General features: G+C 39.5%; 1 protein-coding gene across 1 annotated transcript in view; it reads right to left on the minus strand.

Annotated features, from left to right (window-relative positions):
- Positions 1-24583, minus strand: part of LOC110470903 (beta-Ala-His dipeptidase) — a 39032-nt gene extending 14449 nt beyond the window's left edge. Inside the window, 8 exon segments of the mRNA XM_085561495.1 lie at positions 253-302; positions 305-442; positions 2436-2529; positions 3466-3553; positions 3555-3616; positions 4870-5012; positions 5486-5492; positions 5805-24583. Of these exon segments, the coding sequence (XP_085417621.1) occupies positions 253-302; positions 305-442; positions 2436-2529; positions 3466-3553; positions 3555-3616; positions 4870-5012; positions 5486-5492; positions 5805-5882 (660 nt within the window). The 5' untranslated portion in view covers positions 5883-24583.
- Between the last annotated feature and the right edge of the window lie 16 nt (positions 24584-24599).

Consider the following 24599-nt stretch of genomic DNA (forward strand, 5'->3'; position numbering starts at 1 on the left):
ACTGGCAGAGTGGCAGGAGAGTAATGAGATAGGAAAGGGATCAAGGGAAGAAATGATTGAAGAGAAGTTAATGGAAGTAAATAAGGCTAATGGAACTGAAATGAGGAGGTAAATCTGCAGAAGCCAAAATAGATGCAGAAGAAAGCTCTGTACTTGTAAATATTAAGCTTTCCTTCAGTCTTTCTCTGCATGCATATGTGAGTATACCTACATCATTGCTGTCTGTCGAGAATCTGTTGGAGTGTCCTTTACCTCCACAAGGAAGCAGGCGTTTCCCCCACTCCCATAGGTAAGGGCAGGCTGAGCCACAGGTTGTCTGAAATTACAATATAATCAAAATCAGAGAAAAAACCCTGTTTTTCTTCATCAAGTAGCTTCTCTAACTCCAAGGATCCTGCTTCTTCCATGCCTTCAATTACAAACTTAAATTCACTGGCATATCCTACATAAAAGTTAGAAAAGTTTGAGTAAGAAACAAGCATTTAATTTTTTTTTCCAAAAAGCTTTAAAATTAAGAGCAGACTGGCTTGCTGTACAAATTGTGTTAGGATAAGAAAGATGATGGATGAGTGCATAGGATATTTAACTTGCTACATTAGAGAAGCCAGTGACAGACACATATAGGTTCCCAGAAAAACTTGTTCTTTTCCTCATGTTTTTATCTACTTTTCATTATTAAAGGGCAATATGATGTCTTTTTTTCTTCTTTGTGCTTTCAGAAAACTTGCTGAAATATCTCATTAAACGGGCGTTCTGTCAGTGCTATTCAATAATCTAATTGCTTTGGAAATTCTAACTGTCTAATAGCAATTGCATTTCCACAGAAAATTTCCTGCCTCATACATTCCACTGTTACTGCCCATGTGGGAGCCACTGGCTGTGGTTTTCCCAATGTTGTCTATCAACAGACTTACATGGTGATAAAGAATGTTGCCAGTGACTCTACTCTTATTTATCTTTTTAACACTCCTATTTATCTTTTTAACACTCCTAAATTTGCAAGCCTGCTGGTTGATAATGATGCATTTCCAAGAGTAATTAGGAGATCTTCTATTATGGAATAGTGGGAGTTAAAAATGCTGACACATCCCATAGAGGACATAAATTTCAACTTAGTTTCCTGTTGCAATTCATTTTCTCATTAGAGGTTTTAAGATCTTTTCTCTTTTGATTTGATGCTCAGATTAAAGAAAAGAATGAATATGTAAAATAAAATGAACTTGCGTCATGGATGGGTTCACTGATGGATAATCAGCTGGCCACAGAAATTTTAGAAACAAACTGTTAATGAATATTGTTTGATGGTCTGTGCTGTTTTCTAGAAAAAGGCTTCAAATGACAAAAATTCCTTTCTGCTTGTTTGTTAAAATGTCAAGATAGCTATTAATGATTTGAAAAAACTAGAAAGATGTCAAACCCATAACCATGTCCACTTACAACAACTACTCTTTAGGCAAATAATGTGAGTTTTCTAGGGTTTAAGAGAGACCAAGGTCAATTCAGTACTATGGATGCAAGAAAAACATGTTTTCCAAAAGGCTGTAAGGGGACTTTAAAAAAATCAAGACTTAATGCTCAGTTTGTGCCATAATGTCATACAAGAGACAGAAAACTGTTTTTCATCACACTAACAGGATATGTAATGCAAATTCAGCTTAAAGGATGATAGTTAACCCAGTTACAAGCCTAAAATATATTTTTGGTTTACCTTTACTTTGGGGGTAAGACTACTCCAAAATTCTTAAATTATTTGGAGATGGCTATGTTGGTCATTGTAGTAATTTAGGGGCAAATGTCTGACCTCAGAAATCTGTCAGATTCTGAGTGATTGGTTGCATTCACAAAATTTGAATTTGGTGAATGCACCCATTCAAAGTATTTACTTTGATAAATCTGATCTGTTGGTGACATAACAGCCCATTCTGGATGAACATTTTAAGATGCTTATTCTCTTCACACAGATACATAAATTGCAGGTATCTTGTAGGCAGAGAAAACCAAAGATCAGTAGAATGTATCAGCAAATATGAGTCTTCATCAGCATTCTGTAATGTCTATTATTTTATCATTTTAAAAGTTCTCAAGAGAGCAGAACAATTATCAGAGCTGTGTAATGTATGTAATACATATTGAATGCTTCCTGTGGGTTTTTCTCTGCAGGGCAATGGTAGCAAGACTGTATTTACATTGCAGACAGACTGTTCGAAACAGAAATGCTCAAAGACAAACTCTTACTCAAGTGGGACTAGTGTCCTAAGTGCTGCATCAGAAATAGTTAATATTTCAAATTGTATATAGTCTGTCTGTTGGGACAGAGAGGTATGATCTTACTCAGGAATGTAAATACATCTCTCCAGAGATGTAATAAAAAATAACAACAAATAATACTAAATAGCAAAAATTAGCAATAATAATAAAGAAGTCATCATTGATACCTACTAATTTCACAGCTCTAAATGTTTCCACTGTATTTATCCAGGCTAGGACTGGTCCCTTATTGTCTGTTACTCCACACCCATAGAGGTTTCCTTAAAACGAAAAGAGGAAAGTTTTTAAGAAACCTTTGAATTTTCCCTCATCACTTCAATATAACTGTCAAATTTGAGTTGCACAGAAGCTTTAGTGATGGAGCAAGAAAGCATCAAAAGTGTCAGGATTTCACTGGCTCATTTTAAATAAGGTGATGAGTATTCAGGTGCTTCCCAATGGACTGGTACACTTTTTCCCCCCCTTTCCTTCCTTTTATATACATAATTTTGGGGTTTCTGCTACATGACAATTTTTGAGCTTCACTTTTCTTCTCAGGAACTGTTTGTTCATACCAGATATGCCTGAAGGGTTTGTACAATATGCAGCTTCTGGACATATCATTCAGACCAGGTAACAAGCGGCAAAAACCCTACAGATAAATGCCATGGCAGAAATATGAAGGTACAAGTCTAAGCATTTAATTTCTTTTTCAAGTGCACATCATGTACAGTTATCACTGTACATGAACTGAACTCTGTGCCTGTGTATAAACATGTGTAGCAATCCCCACTGGGTATACACTGGAATAAGGTAGAAGAATTATGCCAGTAAAGATGCTGGGAATTGATCCCAGATAATGAGAAAGGGCAACTAAGTTGTTATAACCTGAGAATCAGGATTTCTGAGGTCCTTCTTACCTGCTGGCCCTCTATCCATTGTTTTTGTTCCTTCAGTCAGCTAGCTGTGCTGGAAGGATAATTACATTAAGACGTCCTCACATTCTTCCACCACAAATGCTAATATTTACACACCAAATATTAGGCAGTCACTGATGGATCTCACTAGTCACAGAACAGTCATCAAAGCTGAAAGCTGCTGGACGTGTCCCAAAGATTTCCACAGAAATCCTCATGCTTTGGTTAAGTAGACAGGAACCCTTCTCCCACTCAGAACCTCAGTCATGTATTCAAATAATGGTACAAAACTTATGAGAAGATCGATTTCAGTCAGTGTGTAGGGGTCAGTGTTCCAGCCAACTTCCTTGGCAGGCTGCGCATCCACATGACTGTAGAAACATACAGTGTGGATCCTTCCCCAGTTCTCCAAGAATCACAGAAGGCAGTGGGAGGACTTAGCCATCAGGCAGCTGTGGAGAAAGGGTAGAAAAAGGCAACTAAGGAAAACCAAACCTTCTGAAACTTACAAATGTGCAAAAAAATCTGGAATTCTCAGGATTGAAAATACTTATACACTCAATTTACTTTGATTTGATTAGGTGCACAAATCTGAGTGAATCCAGTTCTAACCTATTCAAAGAAATTAAGATCTTTTGCCTCAACTGTTTATTTCCTGCTGGACTTTGTAGAAGTCTTCAAACATTTTATTGTCATAAATGCCCTCCTCACTTCCCAGCACTGTAGAAGACAGAGGTAACCTTGTGCTTTGGAGTCTGTTGGGACACTGAAATAGTCAAAAGCTGCACAAATTAATATGGGGTTTTATTTCACCACAGACAGAGGGCAGGAGGCCTGTAAGTTCAAAGATAGAATCTGAGAAAACTTGTTGCTGGCAGGAGGCAGCAGCTATGTCAGACTGTCTTAAAAACAGGTTAAGGCTAATCCTCTAATGTGTCTCTGTGCAGAACAGAGCTCCACATGGCCCAATTGCATTCTCTGCAACTGTCAAATGACACAAACTGAAATATTGAAGTGTTGCTGTACTTCAGGGTCCTTGTGCTAAGAGTCAGAATCCTCACCAAAAGCAGCAGAGAAAAGAACAGAGAATCACTATTACTGAGCTTTTGAATTCCTGTTAGATTAGGAATGTAACAGCCCAGGGCAGGAAAGAGCCCATGGCTACAGTAAGGTAAGTTAATTAGAGACTAAGGTTTTTCAGAGATTAATTCTTCCCTATTGCTTTCCAACAATGAAAGAAAAAATAGTTTGGATCTTTTGTCAAAAGCTCTGAAAACCAAAGATGATGCTTTAGGTAGCTAACTCTTTCTATCTGACAGCACTGTCCTTGTAAGAGCAACCTCCCTCATTAAGTTCAGTGACAAATGATGCATTACTTTTCATGCTTCATTAGAGACAAAAATTTTAAAATGAGCCCCAGTAAAAAACCTCAGTCCTTTTACTTTTGCAAACTTCTTCCCTCCAGTTAAAAGCATCAAACTCCCTTCTCTGCACAGAACAAAAATTTGCATTTGGATTGCCTGTGGTTCCCAGTTTGCATTCAGTTCTCAGACCTGATTTCAGCAGGTATCATGCAGGCACAGGACTATTGATAAATTTGTCACTAGCTTTCAAAAAAATAACAATATGTTATAACATACATGAACACTAAATGCAATAGGTAGACCTATGGGTAGATATGAGGTTTTAAGTCCAAGATAAGCACCTGCTGTGACCCCAGGTTTACCAAATTAACAGTGGCTCCCAGTGTTGCAAGTCTGTCTGCTGCCAGTGCCATTATTTACATTACTTATTTCCTCAGATGTGGTTGAACAGAATTGCTTTCCACAGCCACCCATTTCTTCAGACCTTGCACAGGAAGAAATGTGCAATTAGGTGATCCAGAGCATTGTTGTCCTCAGTCCTTGTACCAGAAATCTCATACTAGAAGATGATTTCCTCTCTGTATCATCACAGCATTATCACAGATGCTCTAAGCTTTCAGGATAGAGAAGAATCGCTTAGGTGTCTCCCCAGGGTTGAGATTCCTGATCTTCTAAACAGGGAGGGTGCTCACATTTAGGCATTCACATTGTCAATCCTGGATCTAAAATCCAGTGGAAGAGGAGGTAGACTAGATGCTGACTAGTTTGCATTATAGAAATTACATTATGTACAACTTACCTTGGTAAGTTCATGAGGATTCAGAAGTGCTCATGGATTCAAAGCATAACTGATACTGAAATTTATGTTTCTGTCTTTTTCACAGAGCTAACAAAAATGAAAGCACAAACCAGCATGGGACCAAGATTCCTCTCCTGGTAAAGATCAAACCTACAAACATCCGTTCTGAAGCACAGAGAGTGAGCATCCTATCTGGTTAGCATGCCCCATGCAAGTGCATTTTGGCCTAGTGAAGCCTCTAGCTGAACACACTCAAAGGATGCTCACAACCCTCTCTTTTGTGAAAGTCCATGTAAGTTCCTCCTTCATCCCACGGGTCCCCATCAGTCTGTCCTCTTACAACCTTGCTGTGTGTTGTGCATATTGCACTCCTGATGCCAGACCTGAAACTCTGCTCATTACCTTTGTGACAGGTACTCCTGCCAGAGGAGCCCAGGCCTCTGGGGCACCATTATTTCACTGCAATATAGCTCCTACCTTGATGAAATCACTTTGATGTGCATCAATGTGCTTGAAGATCTCCATCTCCAGTGTTGAAGAGGATGAGGAGGACATTACTGCCTTAGAGAGCAGCACAGGGCTGAAATGGATGCTATGTGAAATTTAAGGATAAAATTCAACATAACAGACATCCTGCAATATACATTTTTTTTTTAGCACTAGAAAACAGAGACATTCACAATGTGCTGAACTTATTTAAGTCTCATTTAATCTCCTCAAGCCAGGAGAAAGTATACTCATTTTATCACATAAAAACTTCAATTGATTCATAGTCAAGTTGCTTGAAGAAAAATTGAAAAAAATAACCAAAGAGTGAATATCTTTAGTGTCAGCTTTATAAATAACTTGGGGGCAACATTTTCTAAAGAAACATTTTTACATCCGTTTTTCAGTACACAAGCATCAAATTGTATGTTCTGGGAAGACAACCCTGGGGCAAGACTTGCAGACACCAACAGCCATGGGGACTCATCTTTCTTTTTCTTCATTTTCAGAATCATAGAATATCCTGAAATGGAAGTGATCCACACAGACCTTTGAGTCCAGGTTCTGGGCCTGCACAGCACAATTCCAAGAATGCCACCATGTGCCTGAGAGCATTGTCCTCAACTCTGTCAGTCTTCATGCTGTGACCACTTCCCTGGGGAGCCTTTTCCAGTGCCCAGCCACTCTCTGGGTGAAGAACCTTTTCCTGATATCCTGCCTAAACCTCTCCTGACAACTTCAGGCCATTCCCTCAGCTCCTGTCACTGCTGACCACAGCAAAGAGATCAGTGCCCGCCCCTCCTCTCCCCCTCATGAGGAAGTTCTAACTGCAATGAGGTTTCCCTTCAGTCTCTTCTCCAGGCTGAACAGACCAAGTGCCCTCAGCTGCTCCTCATACAGCTTCTCCTCAAGGCCCTTCACCATCTTCACAGTCCTCCTTTGAACACTCTCTAATGGTTTTATATCTTTCTTAAATTGTGGCACCCAAAACTTCCCCCAGCACTCGAGGTGAGGCCGCTCCGATCGTGATGCTGCACCCCAGGACATGATTTTCCCCCGAGACTGCCAGAAGAAGGCAGAAAAATGGATTCACTGACAGACATTCCATATTTTACATGAATAAGGGAAAACAAGCCTGACACTGGGGAGTATTCGAAAACAAATAGCTTTTGTGGTTGATTAAGAGCAGTGACTACTGAAACACTTGATAAGTGCAGAATTCATTTACTACCTGCAAACCTCTCTGCCATCTTTTTTTTTCTTTTGACAAGATAAGGTTTTAAAGTGTGTTTTTCTTATTCCTCCAGTTTTCCTTTCATGTTTGCTTGAAGCTGCTGCTGTAGTGTCTTGAATTGGTATTAGCAGAGTAATCCTTGGATGACTAAATACTTGGCTGGGCTAAATTCAGAGCAGCTGCTGTATCAGGCTGTGATAGGATGGACCTCAAGGTCAAAACCCAATGCTCCTCTGAAGATATTCCATAATGGTAACAAAAGGTATAGTTGCAGATCTATTCATAACTCCTTAACTTTGATGCATTGCGTAGATGATAGGCTATGGTAATATTAATATTTTCAATTATGTTTCTCTGACAGAGAAGGAAGATTGAAAACTCAAGCATGATGAACAAGATGAGGCAAACATTGTTCACTTTGGCTGGAGAGCCTGGCTGTATGAAGGATGGGCCCCATTTTCTAACCTTCCCACAGAAGCAAGGTTACAAGGTTTGCTTCACTTCCTGAAGCTTTGAAAAGGACTCTCACAGTAGATACAGTTCCCAGTGTCCAGTTCCTGGCATCTCTTAGCACTGGAAACACTGGTATTGAAAGAGACCAAATGCTGACTTTGCAGGGGGGTGAAGCTGCAAAGCACTGTTTTGGAGAAGACTTGTTAACCAAGCCAAGAAAATCCAAATTTGGAGGTGGTTTTTAGTATGGAGAGATTAAATTTAGCCATATTATTTAAATATATAAATATTTTAAAATATTAAACCCCAACCTTGAGTGATGGTCAAAGTACTATTTTCTTCTTACATTGTTTTCTCCATAAAACAATAAACCCTACCTCCAAGAGGTGGATCTAATCAACAATGCCCTTCAAATACATTCATCACTGCAGCAGCAATTTGTCCTAAAGCAAAAGTGATTATTACAGACATTTTTGAAGTAAGCATGGAAAAAATCTGGACATGTTAGATGAGATAAAGCCGCTTCTGGGATTTAGCAACAAAGACATGGTAGAGAATGAGGTTTTGATAATTTAGGTTACAGTTGCCTTTGGATTCAGCTTCTGCAGGTAAGGCTTAAGAACAGGAATTTTGCAACAAGCACCCTAGACTTTAAACTACCATTCTGGCTATTTCTTTCAGCCTTGGACTGTGCAAGTGGCTGCAAATATTTGTCAACTGAAGCCCATTTTACAGAGGGCAATAGGAAGTCAGAGTGTGGAGCATGGTCAGGAGGACTTCCCAGGCTGCACAGGACAGAGGAGAGAAGACCATGAGCTGGACCCTGAGTTTCCTGGCATGGACAAGACACTGGCACTTGCTGAGGTGGTGCCTGGGCAGATACAGGAGGGCATCTGAGCCAAGACATTGCAGATCACATTCAAAAGGGGCTCAGGGTTCTTGGAGATGATCAGCATTAGGTAAAAGCTGAGCAGAGAGGATATACATTGTTTTCTTCTCTTTTTGTCACAGTGCACTTTTGGGGGACTGGGCAATGGCTCTGCTTGTGCCGTGTTGCTCAGTCTCACTGTAGCCAACAGTGTGTCCCAAGAGAGCAAAGTTTACCTTCAGGCTGGTGCTTTTGACTAATAAAGTATATTCCACCTGGGAGATGGGTCTCACAGAGGGGAGCTGGTTCCCACGTGAGCCTAGGAGAGGATGGGACCATAATGGGTGTGTTTGTGAGGGGCTCTAGAAAAGTGCAAGGCACTGCACCCCCAGAAGAAAGTGATAGGAATAGGAATGGTAGAGGAAGCATTAATCTGAAAGTGAGATGAAACCTAGTTTTGCCATGGTTAAGACATCCCAGGATTTCAATCAGCTGTTCATCTACAGAGACATCAGGGCCATTATCTTCCTTTACCATGAAGCTGGCTGGATGCCTCAGTTTGACATTTATTTCACTGATTTTTCTACCTTGTAATTTCCAAACCTCAATTTGGAAAACATTTACAACAAGGCCACTGAATGCACCCCTCCATTTAACCTTACTGGAGAAAACTAGACAGGCTTCTCAGGTTCACTTATGTAAAAAATAGATCTTTTGGTTATGCCATGCTTGAACAAGATCATAGCAGAGGCTGGAACACAGCTGCTAGAGGCACCAAGCTCATACAATGGGTTTAAATATCAGTGGCTCCATTACATATGATTTCCTCTCCCTCTAATCAAATCTTTGATATTGCTGTATTCTATGCATTTTCATTCTAAAAAAATTAGTATATATATATATAAAAGTCACCTTATGGTCACTTGAATAAATGCATGACTTGAATAAATACGTACCTTTTAATGTCAGAAGCACAAAAAGACGGTGTGCTTTTACAGAGGATGTGTGCTGCGGTGCTGACATCTTTCTCTTTTTGTCTCAGTTACGTGCAAATGACCTGGAAAGAGGCAGACAAGAGACATAGGTCTTTGTCATGTCTCATTAGCATTTAACTGTAAGAAAATGAAACAAGGAAGCTAAAATGCTGTGAAAGAAAAAAAAACAACCAACGAACCAAGCAAAATATCCTAGGGAAATTTGGAATTATTCTGTGATATTTTTGAAACAGACCAAACTTCAAGAAAAGATCATAGAATATCACAAAAATACTCTCATTAAAGTAAGGAAGAGTGGCAAAGATTGGAAAATGAATGTAAGGAGATAGAAAGTAGCAGAGTGCACAAAATATAAATAATTCAAACAAGAAATTAGGTAAAGCTATGTTTTCCTGTAGTAGAAGGAGGGAGGGACGGGAGTAGCTGGTGGAACTTCACACTAATGTACTACTAATACACAAAGTGTTGTTCAGGAGCATTTGGATAGCAACTGGAAGAGCTCATGTCAAAAAAAGAGTCAGTTTAATAAAGCTGTAGAAAGATTTCAGGCAAGGCTAAAATATCTCAGTGTCATGAGGAGGGGAAAAATTATTTGAAAGAATGATACATTCAGGGGGGGATATCAAACAAAGACTTCAGTGTTTAATGTCAAGTGTATTTTATTTGATGCCATTTAAAGGAGCAGTTGCTGCTCTATTGAAAAATGTAGTATGCCTATTTTTAGAAATAATGCATGGCAGTCAGTTGTGCTCTTTCTCTTCCTTTGTTCCTTAGTAGTAAGAACATTTTGTCTCACTTCCTCTCATGTCGTTAAGCACTGTTAAAAGAAAACTTAGTGTTTTTCTTTGGTGATTTAACGAGAAATCCAAGTTGATTCTTCAACTAGGATGATTCTTTGATAAAATATCAACTAAACTTACAAACATTTGAGAAGTAGCTACTGAACATTCTTTGAAGACCTCCTTGTCTCTCCTGAAGTATGTACTTCATGCACTTCCCTCTCTGCGACACAGCATTTCAGGTGGGTGCAGGGAGGAGGGTGCCAATGAAAACTGAACACTGGGTTGCAAACACCCCAGAGAAAAACAGTCAGAACTCATCTGGTTTGCAAATAACAAAGTATATTTGATATTAAAGGCGATAAAGATGTTTATGGCAGTTGGAACTAATTTACCTAATCAATGGTGGACTCCATTGAAAGGAACATTCTCTCTAAGCAAGGAAGGCAACTGAGAGAATAGGTTTATTTTTTAACTTCCTTTAACAATACTCATTGATAAGTAGCATACCTTTGCTAGAAGCAGGCAATCAAGCCACAGTCACCTCTCCAGCTGAGTGAGGTCCTTGGAGGAGGATGACAACTTTTGGCATGGCAGTTCTTAAGCCCAGCCCTGACCCCATGCAGCCGCTGTTGTCATGAGGACCAGCAGCTGCAGAGATCCAGACACCTGCAGGGGAGCAAATGCCAGCTCACAGCACCTGACTGCATTTGAAGATTACTAAATAAGTAGCATCCAAATCAAAGGACTGTGTAACAGCAATGAAAATATCTGGTGGGAAGCATAGGCAAGGTCTGCATTTGCAGGCAGGTGACACTGCAACACCCAGTGCTATTTCCAGCAGTCAAAGTGCTGCAGTATCAATTGCCCGAATGCTGTTTTGGAGAACAGCAATGACCAGCCCGACCTATGCTCAAGCTAAGTCTTTAGTGAAAAAGGTGAGATGCTGTTTATCAGTTCTGTTTTTCTGTAATACAGATGATATTTTAAAAGAATGTCCTTATCTCTAGGTGCTCTTAGCAGCTGCCTTTGTTGCTGATGATTGGAGCCTGAACTGGAAAGGTCTCTTCTTTCACCTGCAGAACATTTTATCTCAATTTTAATCTCAATTTTAATGATAAGTTCTGCAGTTAATAAAGAGATAATTTTAAGTTAAAGATTAATTTTGGGTTTAGATGCTCACTTCTCCCTCTCTATCATACCATAATCAAATCAGGATAGCCAAAATGATAATACATCAAGTCATGAGAAATTTTCCTATCTCCTTTTTCCTCCTGGAATTCCAATATCCCAACAGAAAGCCCAGTGCCAGAAAGCACTTTAATATTGCTGATGTTGCTGCTTTACAGTAGTATGTTGGAGGACTGAGAGAAAAGAGGTGGATTTTGCTTTGTCTTGAAAAGTGGAAAAAAAAGGGATACATTTCTGTTCACGCAAAGCCCCTCTCCCAGGAAGTAGTATTGCCCTTTGTGCCCAGTGAGGAGGAGTAATTCACTATTTACCTAAGAAAATTTTCTGCTGATTGGTTTGCAATCAGATAAATGTGGGTATAAAAATATTCTTCCTGGAAAGACAGCTCTGCTGGCTGTTGCTCTTTTCATGGCAAAAATGTTCATAGGAAAGAACTGTGGGATATGAAGTGTTTGTACTTAGATGTGGATAGCCTCAGCATCTTCTTGCTGCCACATTTTTCACAGCAGAAAGGAGAACTGCAGAACATGTAGTAGATTTAAGGTGCTTGTGTCTGCATACAAAATTCTACCCTTAAAGTCCTCTGCCCATTTTGAAAGAACCTCTATTGACATGGTCAAATTCAGTAATAAGCATAATAAGGGTTGTCCAGGTCCTGTCTCAGAGCCTTACAAAGACCTTTCATCTTTTTAAGTACTTGTTCTTCACTTGATTAATGTGCAAAACCTCATTTGCAAATGAAATGCAAAATTTTGGGGGGAATTCAATGGTTGTTTTAGTTTATTTAAAATAATTTTATTTTTACATTAATCCTGCCTTCATTTATCTTAGTTTTAAGTGTTTCACACTGGAGTTATTCCTGAGTTAGAATAGTACAAGTCACATTAAAAATAGATCTATTGTATCTAGTTGATCCATTCAACTATTTGTCTATTTATCACATAATACTACTGAGGAACTGTACTACCATGGGGAAAAAAACCTATTATTACTTTATAGCTTAGTATTTCATTGCTAATTGTCCTTTATTTTATAACCTATAACTTGTAACAAGGTTTAAGGTCCACAATATAAGAGATTTGTTTTGTTATGGTCCTTATTCCATTTATGGGATACCATAAACTTTGCCAACATTGTTTAAAAGGATTTTAAATGTAGGCAGGTTTATCTCTTTAATAAAAACACTCTTTGATGGTAGCTTATTAACTATAAGAAATGAAAGAACCAACTCAAATAGTTCAGTTGAATATTCTCTTTGGGATACAGTAAGTATTTAAGCAGGAGGAAATAGACTGATTAAAGGAAAATAAGAGCAGAACTGAAACAGTAGGATAAAGGTGAAGCATCACTGGCTGTTTCTCTTGCTATTTGAAAATGTAAACAATCTAGGGCAGAGATGGTCACCTACTTTGTGTTTGCACTACTACCTCAGGGCAAAGTGTAGCACCCTGACTTGGTTACAAAGTGATGGTGCTTTCACTTCAGCAGAATTAGCAAGCTTTAATTGTTACCTTAATTAAAAAGGTATTTTAAATAATTACAATCCTAAGTTTGAATGAGTAAATATGTAAGAAATATGCTATTAGGAGCAACATTTCATTGACAGAAAAATGATATGATGGTTTTCAATGCTTCCTGTCACTCTATAAGCAGCTATCTCTAGTTCAAGACAGCTATATTTCATTTCTTAAAAGCCTAGTGCAGAAAAGCCAGAATGTTACTGTCACGTCATTATCAGCGGTGCCTGGTTATTATTGTAGCTTACTGTCATTTCTCAATATACTCCCTTAATATAACTTATTATTGCATCCCAGAAGTGTTTGTGTGGAATGGAGAGGCCCTTTCACACAATTCCTGAAATCTCCCTTTCCCCTACAGATATTTCTACTTCCCTGTGCAGTAGCAGCAGCAAGCCTTTCCACCTCTTGGCTCCTTCCCACTTCACACTGCAGTTAGAAGAGTATTTCCCAGGCACCATCCTTCAAGATAACCACAACTGATGCCAAACCACAACTTAAGCAACATTGTCTACTGTGAGAGCTTGTCAACAGTGGGGTGAGATTGTGCTGGTAGAGAGGAAAAGATCCCCAAGACCCTGACTTAGGGGTTGTTACCTGGATGTCCATAATCACCCCTGGGTATGTCAGTGGAAGGAGATTGACTTAGAAAAGGTCCCCTTACCCAGGCAGGAGATTCTTCACAAGGATAGGTGGCTGCAGACTGTCCTCTGTACAGAGCAATGATGCCCAGCACCTTCCAGAAGCAGGGCCACAAAAATTTGAGGTACTGTGTGAAGGAGGAGCAATAACATGGAGCCCTCTCACCACCTCGTGGCTCATTCAGCAACCTCTCTGTACCCAGAGCTCCAAGCACTCAGGTTTTAAGTGATAAGAGAAACAAACAAGTTCTTGTCCAGTGCCAATTCCAGTACATTGCTCTGAGTCCTGAGATAGCAGACTGTCCTATTTTTCTAAAAGCAACATTGTAAATTCATTTGGTTTAATAATTAAGCAGTTTTTTTTCAGATATTAATCACACTGCAATGATGGCAAGAGGTTATTTCCACCTTGATATTCTTCAGACAGCTTTTCTCAGCCAAGTAGCATAGGTGTTGCTTAGGGAAGATTAATGCCCTCCTTTCAGGTGAGACTTTTATCCAGCTGCTAACTCATAGTCATTTCCAAACAGACAGAGCAGAGACTGGCTTTTTGGGCTCACAGAGTAAAGCTGACACTAGCTGTGCAGCACTTTGTTTATGGAGCTCTTCCAACCGCCTCCTCCCACCTTTCTGTGAGGTCCAGGATTTGGCAGGGTCAGGGCACCAGTCACCGAGGTGGTGATGCACATGGTGTACTTCCAGGCACACATCCAGAGCACCACAAAGTTAACTCAGTTTGCCACTTTGCTGACTTCTGCATCTCAGCTGGGTGTCCCAGGAGTGACAGCCTCCCAAGAAGGGCTTAGGAGTATTTTTCCATTGCAGTCTGCCTGTCATTGAAGTGTATTTGGGAGAAGGCCAAAGCAAGCCAAGGTTCTTCTCTTGAAAAACACAAGCTCTTTTAAGTCTAAATGAAAAAAAAAATAGCTTAAATTAAGCTTTCTTAAGCTTAAATATCTGAAAAATAAATGAACCCACTGTTTATACATATATGACTATATATACACACACTCAAAATAATGTTGCCTCTTGCTAACAGATGTTACGACTGCAAAGCTTTTGTGACTGTGACCTCCTTAAGGAGGAGTGTGAGCTATTTCATAGCACATCTCTGCTGTTGAAGTGCCACTGCCTATAACAAGGGTACAGCACCCTCCTCAGCAGAGGAAATGGCCATTGAACCAGGGCTCTGCACCACTCACACATTGTGCACTTTGTGCCAGCCTTGGGCCTTTCTGTGAAAAATGTAACAGCACCTCAACAAAAACAGATAATTACAAGACTGAAGCATTCAGTTAGACAACTGGTTCATATCTGGACATCTTAATTAAACACCTGCACCCAGGCACTGAGCCTGCTAACAACCGAGGCAGATGCATGACTAGTGGATCAGGATCTTTAACTGAGTTGCTATAAACTTTAATACAACTTCTTTGGAAAGTAGCTTTCTACTCATTCCACTCTTTCCCTACAGACAAGTATTTTTGCTCTCTTTGTTACAGTCTTTTCAAGCAGAGAAGTTTGTCATATATTCAAAGGCTTTTCAACAAAACTATAGCATGTGCTTTGACATGGCTTAAAAGGCAATGATGGCTTTTCATTTTCAATACTATAGAAAGTCAAACATTTAGAACTAATTTTTTTTCTAAAGCTCCTAACTTCTAAGAAAATGAGAATTCTGCAAATCACTGGTTTGGATATAAGCCATTAATCCCACACTGAGTGCCTAAATCCTTATTTAAAATATGAAATTATGGTTGAAATACTTGAGATAGTTCATGAAGATGCATAAAGTTTGTACCCTATCACTCACTGCTCTTCAGAGGGAATTAAGTTTTACTGTGAACTAAAGTAGAGAAAGAGGGACAGTCCCATGGCAATATTTAAAAATGCATTTAAGTCATTAGCTATGAAATGTCAAGTGTACAAACAGCTGTTAAAAGAGCAGTTCCACCATGCGCTCCTATCCTCATGCCTGGAAGCCAGTCTTTGAGCAGAGCACAGCAAGACCATGAAGAAAACCATCTTCTTTGTTGCCACTGAACAAGAAATGACACAGATTCACCAGAAGGCTGGTTTGCACAACAGCAGCTTTAATATGAAAAACTCTCCTCTTCTACAGACAGCTTTGACACACTCTACTTGATTGGGTAATTAACAAAAACATCTTTCTCACAAACAGACCTTGAGAAGAACAGAAAAACAGAGTAGGAAAACACCACCTGCAGGTTGTTGATATTAACAAGTTATCATTGTTTCTCTTCAACTCCTTAAAAAGTCTCCTTCTCACAAGTCCACTGTGAGAAAATGCGTCCCGTTTTCTTGCTCTCTGACCAAGCTGTCATCTCTACATCTTCTCCCTATTTGCAACACTCAAGGTACCTTTCCTACAAGATGGGAAAGCGGAAGGCTGGGGAGGGAATGGTATCTTGGCTACATCTTGCCTGAGTCACGAGACTTCAGGTGCTGCAGATGAACAACACTACCACAGGCTTTAGCTTCAACTATTTTTAGCGAGAGTTTCCTGACCAGGCCCCAAAAATACAAGGTTATCATCACCCACCTTAGAGAGGAGGTGCTGGGCTGTGCACACCATGCTGGGTTGAGCTTTAGGGCAGCACTCTGCTTGCTGCCTTGGCTTGCAGAGCTGGTGACAGCAAGAAACCACATCCAGTGCATTGCTACAGGCACTGCTCCAAGCTCCCCAAACATTCCAAAGGCTCATTCCAAACTGATCATCATCCAAAGCCCTCCCTAGTGCTTTTGGGCAGCCTAAACAAATAACACCAGGTTTTCAAACTCTGACTCTTAATCACAAACCTCACCAGTCTGACACACCCATTGCTTTTGTTTCTCATTCATTTGTGCAACCCCATTATATTCTTTTGACTGTGTCTCCTGTGCTGGACAGTCAATGGTAGAGCTGGATAACCTTTTATCATACAATCATTTAGGCTGGAAAATATATTTAAGTTCAACAGTAAATCTCAGTCTATAACATGCAATTGCATAGAAACTGCCCATAAAGAAACACTTAAAATTAAGACAGAGCATATTTTTTCATTTATTCTCTATATGGAAAACCCACAATACACATGTTCTTTTGTTATGCCCCCTAGTTAGAATAAAAAAAAAAAAAATTAGTAGCCAGAAGTCAATATCTTAGATTGCAGAAAAGCACATAGCAACAAAATAACCACAACATATTCTGAGGTCCCCTAATTTCCCATGTGCCTTTCCTCTTTAAGGCTATAGAAGTTAGGATAATTTGTTTTCATCTTAATACCTTCAGGGAAACTGGCTGGGGAAGGATAGTCCCTTAACAAAAAGCTCTCTGAGGAACATACACAACCCCCCACACCAGGAATTCAGTACAGTGGACTGAAGATAATGCCATCATGAAATGAACCCAGTTTCTGTCACATTCAGAGACCTACATATGTGTTTATAATATCAGACTCAGTTTCTCCACTTGCAGCAAGTCTGCTTTTACCTATCTGATCATTCACTACTAGGGTAATGGAAAAATTACTATTGAAAATATTGCTAAAGGCAACACATATGTCCATTGCCAAAGCAGAAATTACATTAAGAAGTCATAGTGAAAGATCTAACTCTGGAATATGACAGATTTAAAGAGTCCAAACCATCCATTTAGTACCTTGTGAGCAATCTCACCTAAATACAACGGTGTCAGAGATGTCAGATCCTTCATCTGTATGCAGCCTTCCCAGCCACAAGTAAACATGTCTTTTATCTACCTAGATTTGATCTATTTTACCTGTGAGGGAGAAAAATGCTCTGTGGAGATATTAGAAAGATAATGCATCTCACACAGTTGAGGCTTTAGGTGAACTCTGGAAGTAAATTGGTGGGGGGGGGGGTGGAAAGAGTGCCTTTTTTTTTTTTTTTTTTTCTAATAAAGAGTTTTCAAAGAGCCACATTTCAAGGAAAAAAAAAAAACCAAAAAAAACCAAAAAAAAGCCTGAAGTAGTGTGACTGATTGCTTTTGAATTATCTCAGCATGGTGTAATCTTATCTGAAGTTTTCATTTGTTCCTGTGACTAGTAATTGGACCCTAAACTGAATACCAGATTTAACAGGATCAAGCTCTCAAATTCAGAGCAGTGCAAAAACACAAAGAGAATTTTTGATCTTTAAACTGAAAGATAAATGGATGTTATCCATGTGACACTTCGAGTACTGAAATAAGGGGGTTGGGGAGCAGGCTTTTTGTTATTTGGTGTGTTCCTTTGCTAATAGTAAGATCTAAGTCACTCTTAGCTTCTGCCATCTTGAAAACTCTGAATATTGACACATCTGTGAAAAATGAGTGACAGACCAAGCTTATAAACTTATGCATTATTTGCCAATACATCCATATTTCCTGAAGTAATCAATTCTGCCTAAACACAGACTACAAAAGAGGCTTTTATACCATTTTGCTGTTGGTTAGTTTTGAATTGCAGATTAACTTGATAGGTTTAAAGGACTCAAGATAACATATTAATTTCCATCAAGAGAGATAAGATTATATTTGGAACAGACTGATTGCAATCTGTATTTTTACATTATAATCTTATGCAGAGTGTGTGAAATTAAAATTTACTCTCAGACTCTTATAAAGCAAACAAGTTTCTGAATATTTCACAATTTCAATTCACTATGACCTCTACTTTTAATTTATACTCAAACTTAAAGAACCAGCCTCTCAGCTTCACAGAGCACTCTATCATTTTATCAACCAAATTCTTTCTATTCAGCAATGGAAAATAAAACTAATGGTGTGCCAGAATTATAATTATTTTTGATGAGCACAAATCCTAGTAATTCAAATTCAAAATCATGTATCTAAACTTACAGATTATCAAACACTTCTGGATGCATTAGCCTTATTTCTGTGTTGATGTGTATGAATAAAAGTGTGTGAAAAGACAGCTGTATTACAGACTGCATACTAGTGAAAAAAATACTATTTTCCTACTTGAGCCCCCTTTTTAATTTTTAGTGCTATGTCTAATTATATTCAGAATCCTTCTTCTACATCTGTAATGACTGCTGGCCTATTAGTGGTGGCAGAGAATGCGTTATTAAAACTTTCTTCCACATAAATCAAATTATTGGAAGAATCTAGATGAGCATTTATTACTGAGGTACACTCAGCTCCCTCTAATGAGGTCAGAGAAGCTGAACTTATTTTGCATTTGGAAGAGATAATGCTAATCAGCACAGCCTCAAGGTGACTGCTGTGTCCCAGTAAATCTGTGTCATATTTGCACATAGATAGATGTGGAACTACAGCACATTAAGAGAATGAAATGTATCATCTTAATTATTAATATTTTATGTTGATGACTCAATTACCTGTCATATCCTATAGGAACAATTTCACACAGTGGGAGATATAATACAGCATAGTTTTCTGTTAATTTAATACTAAGTTAATCTAGTGCTCTGATTTTCCATGGGGAAAAAAACCCACACAGATGTGTTTGCTACATTTTCCTCTATTTCTATTTTAAACCAGTCAATGCATGAATTATCATCAGTTAAAAAAAAAAAATTTATTATGCCATTTCTCAAATCCCTTTCTCAAAACTCATGAACTTAAAAAAAATATTTCTGAACTGGTCTTGAGGTATTTAAATTTCCTCTATGAATATCAGACAGTTCCAAGGAAAGCTTCCAAAAATTATATGCAGTTCTACAAGCTCTAAATTCACAGCCAGCCAAATTCTATTTATTATAATTGCCAGATAAGTGCAAAGGAACATTAGCAGACTAGAGACTGGAAGCTAATTAATTCTGGCGCTCTATTCTCCAGGAACATGTATTTATACATTCACTTTTACCTCTCTCATGAAGCCCTTTAGTTCATTTCAGAGGCCCATTCTCTACCTGTGTTTCTCACAAGCCTGTCCACATTCAAGGTATCTTTATTCACAACTATATACTGAAATTCTGTTGCCAGGCAACAGAATTGGTAGCCCTGTGTGCCTTAGCTCCTGATGCAGTCTTCTTCCTTCTTGATTTGTATTCCTGAACCCATCTGCTCAGAATTAAAACTGCCTTAAACTAATCACAAGCAGCACTGCCTCTCCTTGTACAAAAGTTTAGGATATGGTTGGCAACACATTACAGGATATTTTGGAAATATTAACAAGATTCAAAGCTGTGCAGAAATAAATCTTTTGCTTGCTTTGTATTAATTCTCTGTTTGACAACCATTTCCTAAAAATGACACGCAGACTCTACGTATTTTGAATTTCTATTGTATTCTGGCAGCTTTGAACTACAGTCCTGCAGCCAAGTGTTCAACACAATAGAAAAACCGAAAGAGATATGCCTGGAACCATTTCCAGTTCCTTTTTTCTGATGCTTTTAACTTCTGGTATTTCCGCAAATTGAAAAGTTCCAGTGGATTTGCAGATATAGCTGCTCTTCTAGCCAAATTTTCACTGGTTGCTATTAACTCATATAGTAAAGGAGTTAAGGGAGAGGAATTTGGAAACAAAAAGTTACCTTCTCCCACTCTATTTAGTGTTCTTATAATGGTACACCGACTTCCAAAAACTGAAAACTATTGCAGAGGCAACTACAGAGTAAAATTGAAGGTCATTTCCTCCTAGTGGCTCCCATGTTAGAGTTAGAACTACAGTTTTTATACAAAAAGCAGAAGAGACTCAATCCAGTCAAGATGTAACTATCACATTATACATCAAAAGCCTAGTAATATTCCTAGGAAACTTTATGGGTTCTCCTCACAGGATTAGTTCCCCTCATGTGAAAGACTGGGAAAAACAGGAGTTTTTCCTGGGGAAGCAGAAACAACAGCAACAGCAGTGAATATGTGAGGCAGCAAAGGGTAGGTATTCTGTACTCTGCTTGCACTATTAAAAAATCAATCAAAAGAGACATAATTTTTATGTTTAAAAGGTTTCTAATGATGCTTTGCTAAACAGTTGAAAATGAAAGAGAAAGTTGTCAACCTGTTACTAATACAGCAAGATAGTCTAAACCAACACTTTATCAAAGACATATTTATAAATAAATAGATATTTTATAGCATTTCAGTTTTCAAAAGTCTTTTGCAGCCATTGTACTACTTTAACACTTAGTTTAGTTATATTGTTTCTTTCTAGAAGTCTAAGGAAGGGTTTATAGGTGTTCTTGAAATTAAACAGAATCTCAAAATTCTACCTCTGAGCATTTAAAATAGTCCAAGGCAATACAGCATTTTATTCTCAAATTTAACATTGACTCCACTATTCACTGCACCAACTTTAAATCCATTAAGTACTTCAGAAACATTGTATTTAATTTCATCATATATCTTAGCATCTATCTTGGAATTCAGGAATTTGCTACAATTTTGCATATCTTAACAGCTCATATTTACAATTCCATTAATTTACTCTGTCCAAAATAGCAAGGAAACAGCTCTCCAAAGGTTCACCTTTACATGAATACATTTATAATTTTTATGCATGTTTTTAATTGTATTCACACATAGGCAGTAGCAGCAGCCTTCAAAGAACCCTACCTTAAATACTATTCATACACTGCTTATGAGAAAGCTCTTTCAGTACAGACCAGTGGCCTGTCACTGACAACTGTGGGGCACATGTTTTCACAAGCAACAGCCAACACAGAAGCATCTCTAATAATTGAACATATTTCACTTTCAAATATTTTGGCATTTTGTGCACTGGGTCAAATTTGTGCAGTGTTGCAACAGCATGAGGGATTGACTCTGGCTGGACTTCAAGTGGCCACCAACACTGCTCTGTTACTCCATTCCTCACCTGGATAGGGGAGAGAAAATACAATGAAAGAGTCATGGGCTGAAATAAGGGCAGGGAGAGATCACTCACCAGGTACCATCATGGGCAAAACAGACTCGACTTGGATAAAATAATTTATGATCAATCAAATAAGAGTATGATAATGAGAAATAAAAGCAATCTGTGAAACATCTTCCTCTGATCCCTTCTTCCTTCCCAGGCTTAACTTGATTCTCCAGTTCTCTATCTCCTTTACTCCAGAGGTGCAGGGAGACAGTCAACTCATCACATCTTGGTTCTCCGTGGGCTGAGGAGCACAGCCTGTCTCACCACGGTCTGCACCCTGGGCTGCAGAAGAGTCTCAGCTCTGACACCTGGAGCACCTCCTCCCCCTCCATCACCAACCTGGGTGTCCGCAGGGCTGCTTCTCTTCCGTATTCTCACTCCTCTCTTCTCTGGCTGCATTTACTCCTGTACAGTAACTCCTTTCCCTTCTTAGTTATGTTGTCCCAAAGGCTCTACCACCGTCACTGATGGGCTCAGCCGTGGCCAGTGGTGGGTCTGTCTTGGAGCCATCTGGCATTGGCTCTGTTGGACATGGAAGCTTCTGGCAGCTCCTCGCAGCAGCCATTCCCACAGCCCTGCCCAGAACCTTCCACACAACCCCAGTACATAGAGCCTGAAGAGCGACTCCATGGTGGTTATCCCAGTGGAATTATACAGGACAGCTGCCTTTGCAAAGGCAAGTAAAGCACAGTAACAATGACAAAAAAAGCTGCTCAACTGTGCTTGTTATTGCATTTATCAAGCTAAAGGGCAGAAACATAAGAGGCCTGCAAGCTGCCTCTCCATGACTGAAAATAAAAAGTCTGCACAGAGAGGAGAACATTGCATACTGCTGCTTGAGCATCAGCAAGTCTATTTCATTAGCATGCACGTTAAATTTTCATCAAGAAATCTCAGAATCACTAAGGGTATGCAAAATTAATAGAAAAATGAATATTTAAAAGTACTAGAAAAACATGTCTCAGCATTCAGGGCTTGTCATAACCTAACTTCACAATGTAAAACAGTATGATCAAGCTAGCAAGGGACTAGAATCAAAATGACCCATTAAACTTTTCCTGGGTAGCCTAAGAAGATTCTCTGAAGAGTGATTTAAAACCCATGTATAACTTTATTAATTATCAGGAAGGCAATTTATTCAGATGGACACCTCATAATTTAAATGCATTGACCTATTATATTTTAATTGAATGAGTTCAGATAACACAAAAAGTGTTTTTGAGCTAATAGTTATTAGCTCAAAAACATTACCACTTTTTGTGTTATCTGACCAGAATGAACAAACTGGAATACTTTATCTATATTAGCTCTATGTTATCTCCACTCTTCACACTGCTTCAAGGTCAAGATCACAGAGCTGAAACTCAAGTTTTGATTTAGTTAGTGCATGCAAACTCATTATAGGTAAATCAAAGTCTGCTTTGCAAGTTAAAAACAGTTTCAAATTAGGAAACATTGCACTGGATGAGCCTAAGACATATTGCATCATAGTTGAGAATTAGGGCTGTGTTTTAATGTGCATGCTTGTGTTTCCCAGAACACAAAAAAATAAAGAAAAATCACATTTTAAATGCCACTTAGGGCTTATTTAGGGATAATAGCTTGTAATAACTCCATCTGCTCTTTTAAGTGGATATTCCATATCAAGATACATTGCCATGGATTTTGCAAAGACACAAGCCATCTAGTGAGCAATGAGGGCACAAGTCCACATTCTCAGTTATGCAGTAGATGCATCCTGAGAACAAATAGCTGTAAAATCCATGTTGTAGATCTTGCTCCCTTCTTGGAGTGAGAGAACTGGAAGTATAAGGAAACTAGACTTGCTGACAGCTGCATGCCACTGATCAAGAGATGTCCCAATGTCAAACTCAACAGGTAAAGCAATGCTGTGAAGTTCTGTGTTGGAAGTGCCAAGTGGCCTTTGTACACCCAGCAGACAGGCGTGTCAGACTCTGGGCTTCAATGATGCATTTTGGTTTTCATGATCAGCTCACAATTTGTCATGTCAGATACTTCTGAATAACAGTGCTGTTGTTCAAACAACTTGGGCTAAGCAAACTCTTAACACCATGTACAAGCTTTCATGGATGCCAGGTCTGAACATAGTTGACAAAATAAACATTCACTCCTCAGTGTTTGTGTTCAGTGCTCACAAGAACTGACACAGGACAGTCTGACTGTACTGCAGCTCCAAGTGCAAGGGTTAATGGCACCATTTATCTCCAGCCATCAACTTAAATGACAAACCAAAGAAACCAAAATAAGTCTTCAGTGACACCAGAAGACTCCCTAGCCAAACAGCTCTCCACCATAAAGTATCCAGATCAAGCAACAGCAAAAGCCAGGTAGAAAAGGTTTTTCCACCTGCCACCCTTCAAAGGGGGAATCATCCTCTGCTGCTGACCTATGCCAGGACACAGGACTGTACCATGCTTTCAGAGCAAAGCACCATCACTTGAAACACCTACCTACTTTAGGCTGCCAGTGCTGATCACGTAATTCGGAAGCAGGAAGCCCAACCCAGTTCAGATAGCAATCATTTAAGAGGTTTGTTTTTTCCTGGAGTTTGACATAATAACAAAAGTATTAGAGTTTAATGTATCCAGTAGACAGCTTGAAGCTGGACGCCAGTATGCGGGATTTGTAATTTTCTCTTCTTCCCCCTCCCACGGTCCTTCGTCCCGTTCCTGCGTTCCCTTGTCCTTTCCCCTCGCCACAAGGTCTGTCCCTGCCCCCCCACCTTTCCCATCGCTGTCCCCGGTGTTTCCCTGCCCCTGTCCCCTGCCTCCCGTCCCTTTGGCCGCAGCTCAGGCTCCCCCCGCCCCGGCACGGGGTATAACCGACCCCCGCTCGGTGTCCCGGGAGCACGCTCCCACAATAAACACGTGTCTGCCCCCGAGCCCCGTGTCGCCCTCTCGTCTGCTCCCACGCTAGAACTGAGCCTCGCAGAGCCGAAGGGGAAAAGCGGCGCCGCCTCTCCCTCCCTCCCGCCGGCCCCTGCCCGGAGCTGTCTCACACGGCAACACCAGTAGTAACTGCAACAAGTGAGCTCTTCTCTCCCTGTTTATGCCTACAAATTCCATTTGCTCCCTTGCAGTATTATCAGTTATACTACAGTGTGATGACCTGGTTTACAGAGCCAAAATGAAACATTTTGAGCTCATTTTCTCAGAGAGGAGCTGGAGTTTGCAACATCAGCTTCAAGTAAACAAATTCTTACAGCCCAGGAATAAAAATTTAAATTCCCCACAAGAT

Source organism: Lonchura striata, chromosome 2 (genome assembly GCF_050655825.1).
Source record: "Lonchura striata isolate lonStrDom1 chromosome 2, ASM5065582v1, whole genome shotgun sequence".
Taxonomy (NCBI): domain Eukaryota; kingdom Metazoa; phylum Chordata; class Aves; order Passeriformes; family Estrildidae; genus Lonchura; species Lonchura striata.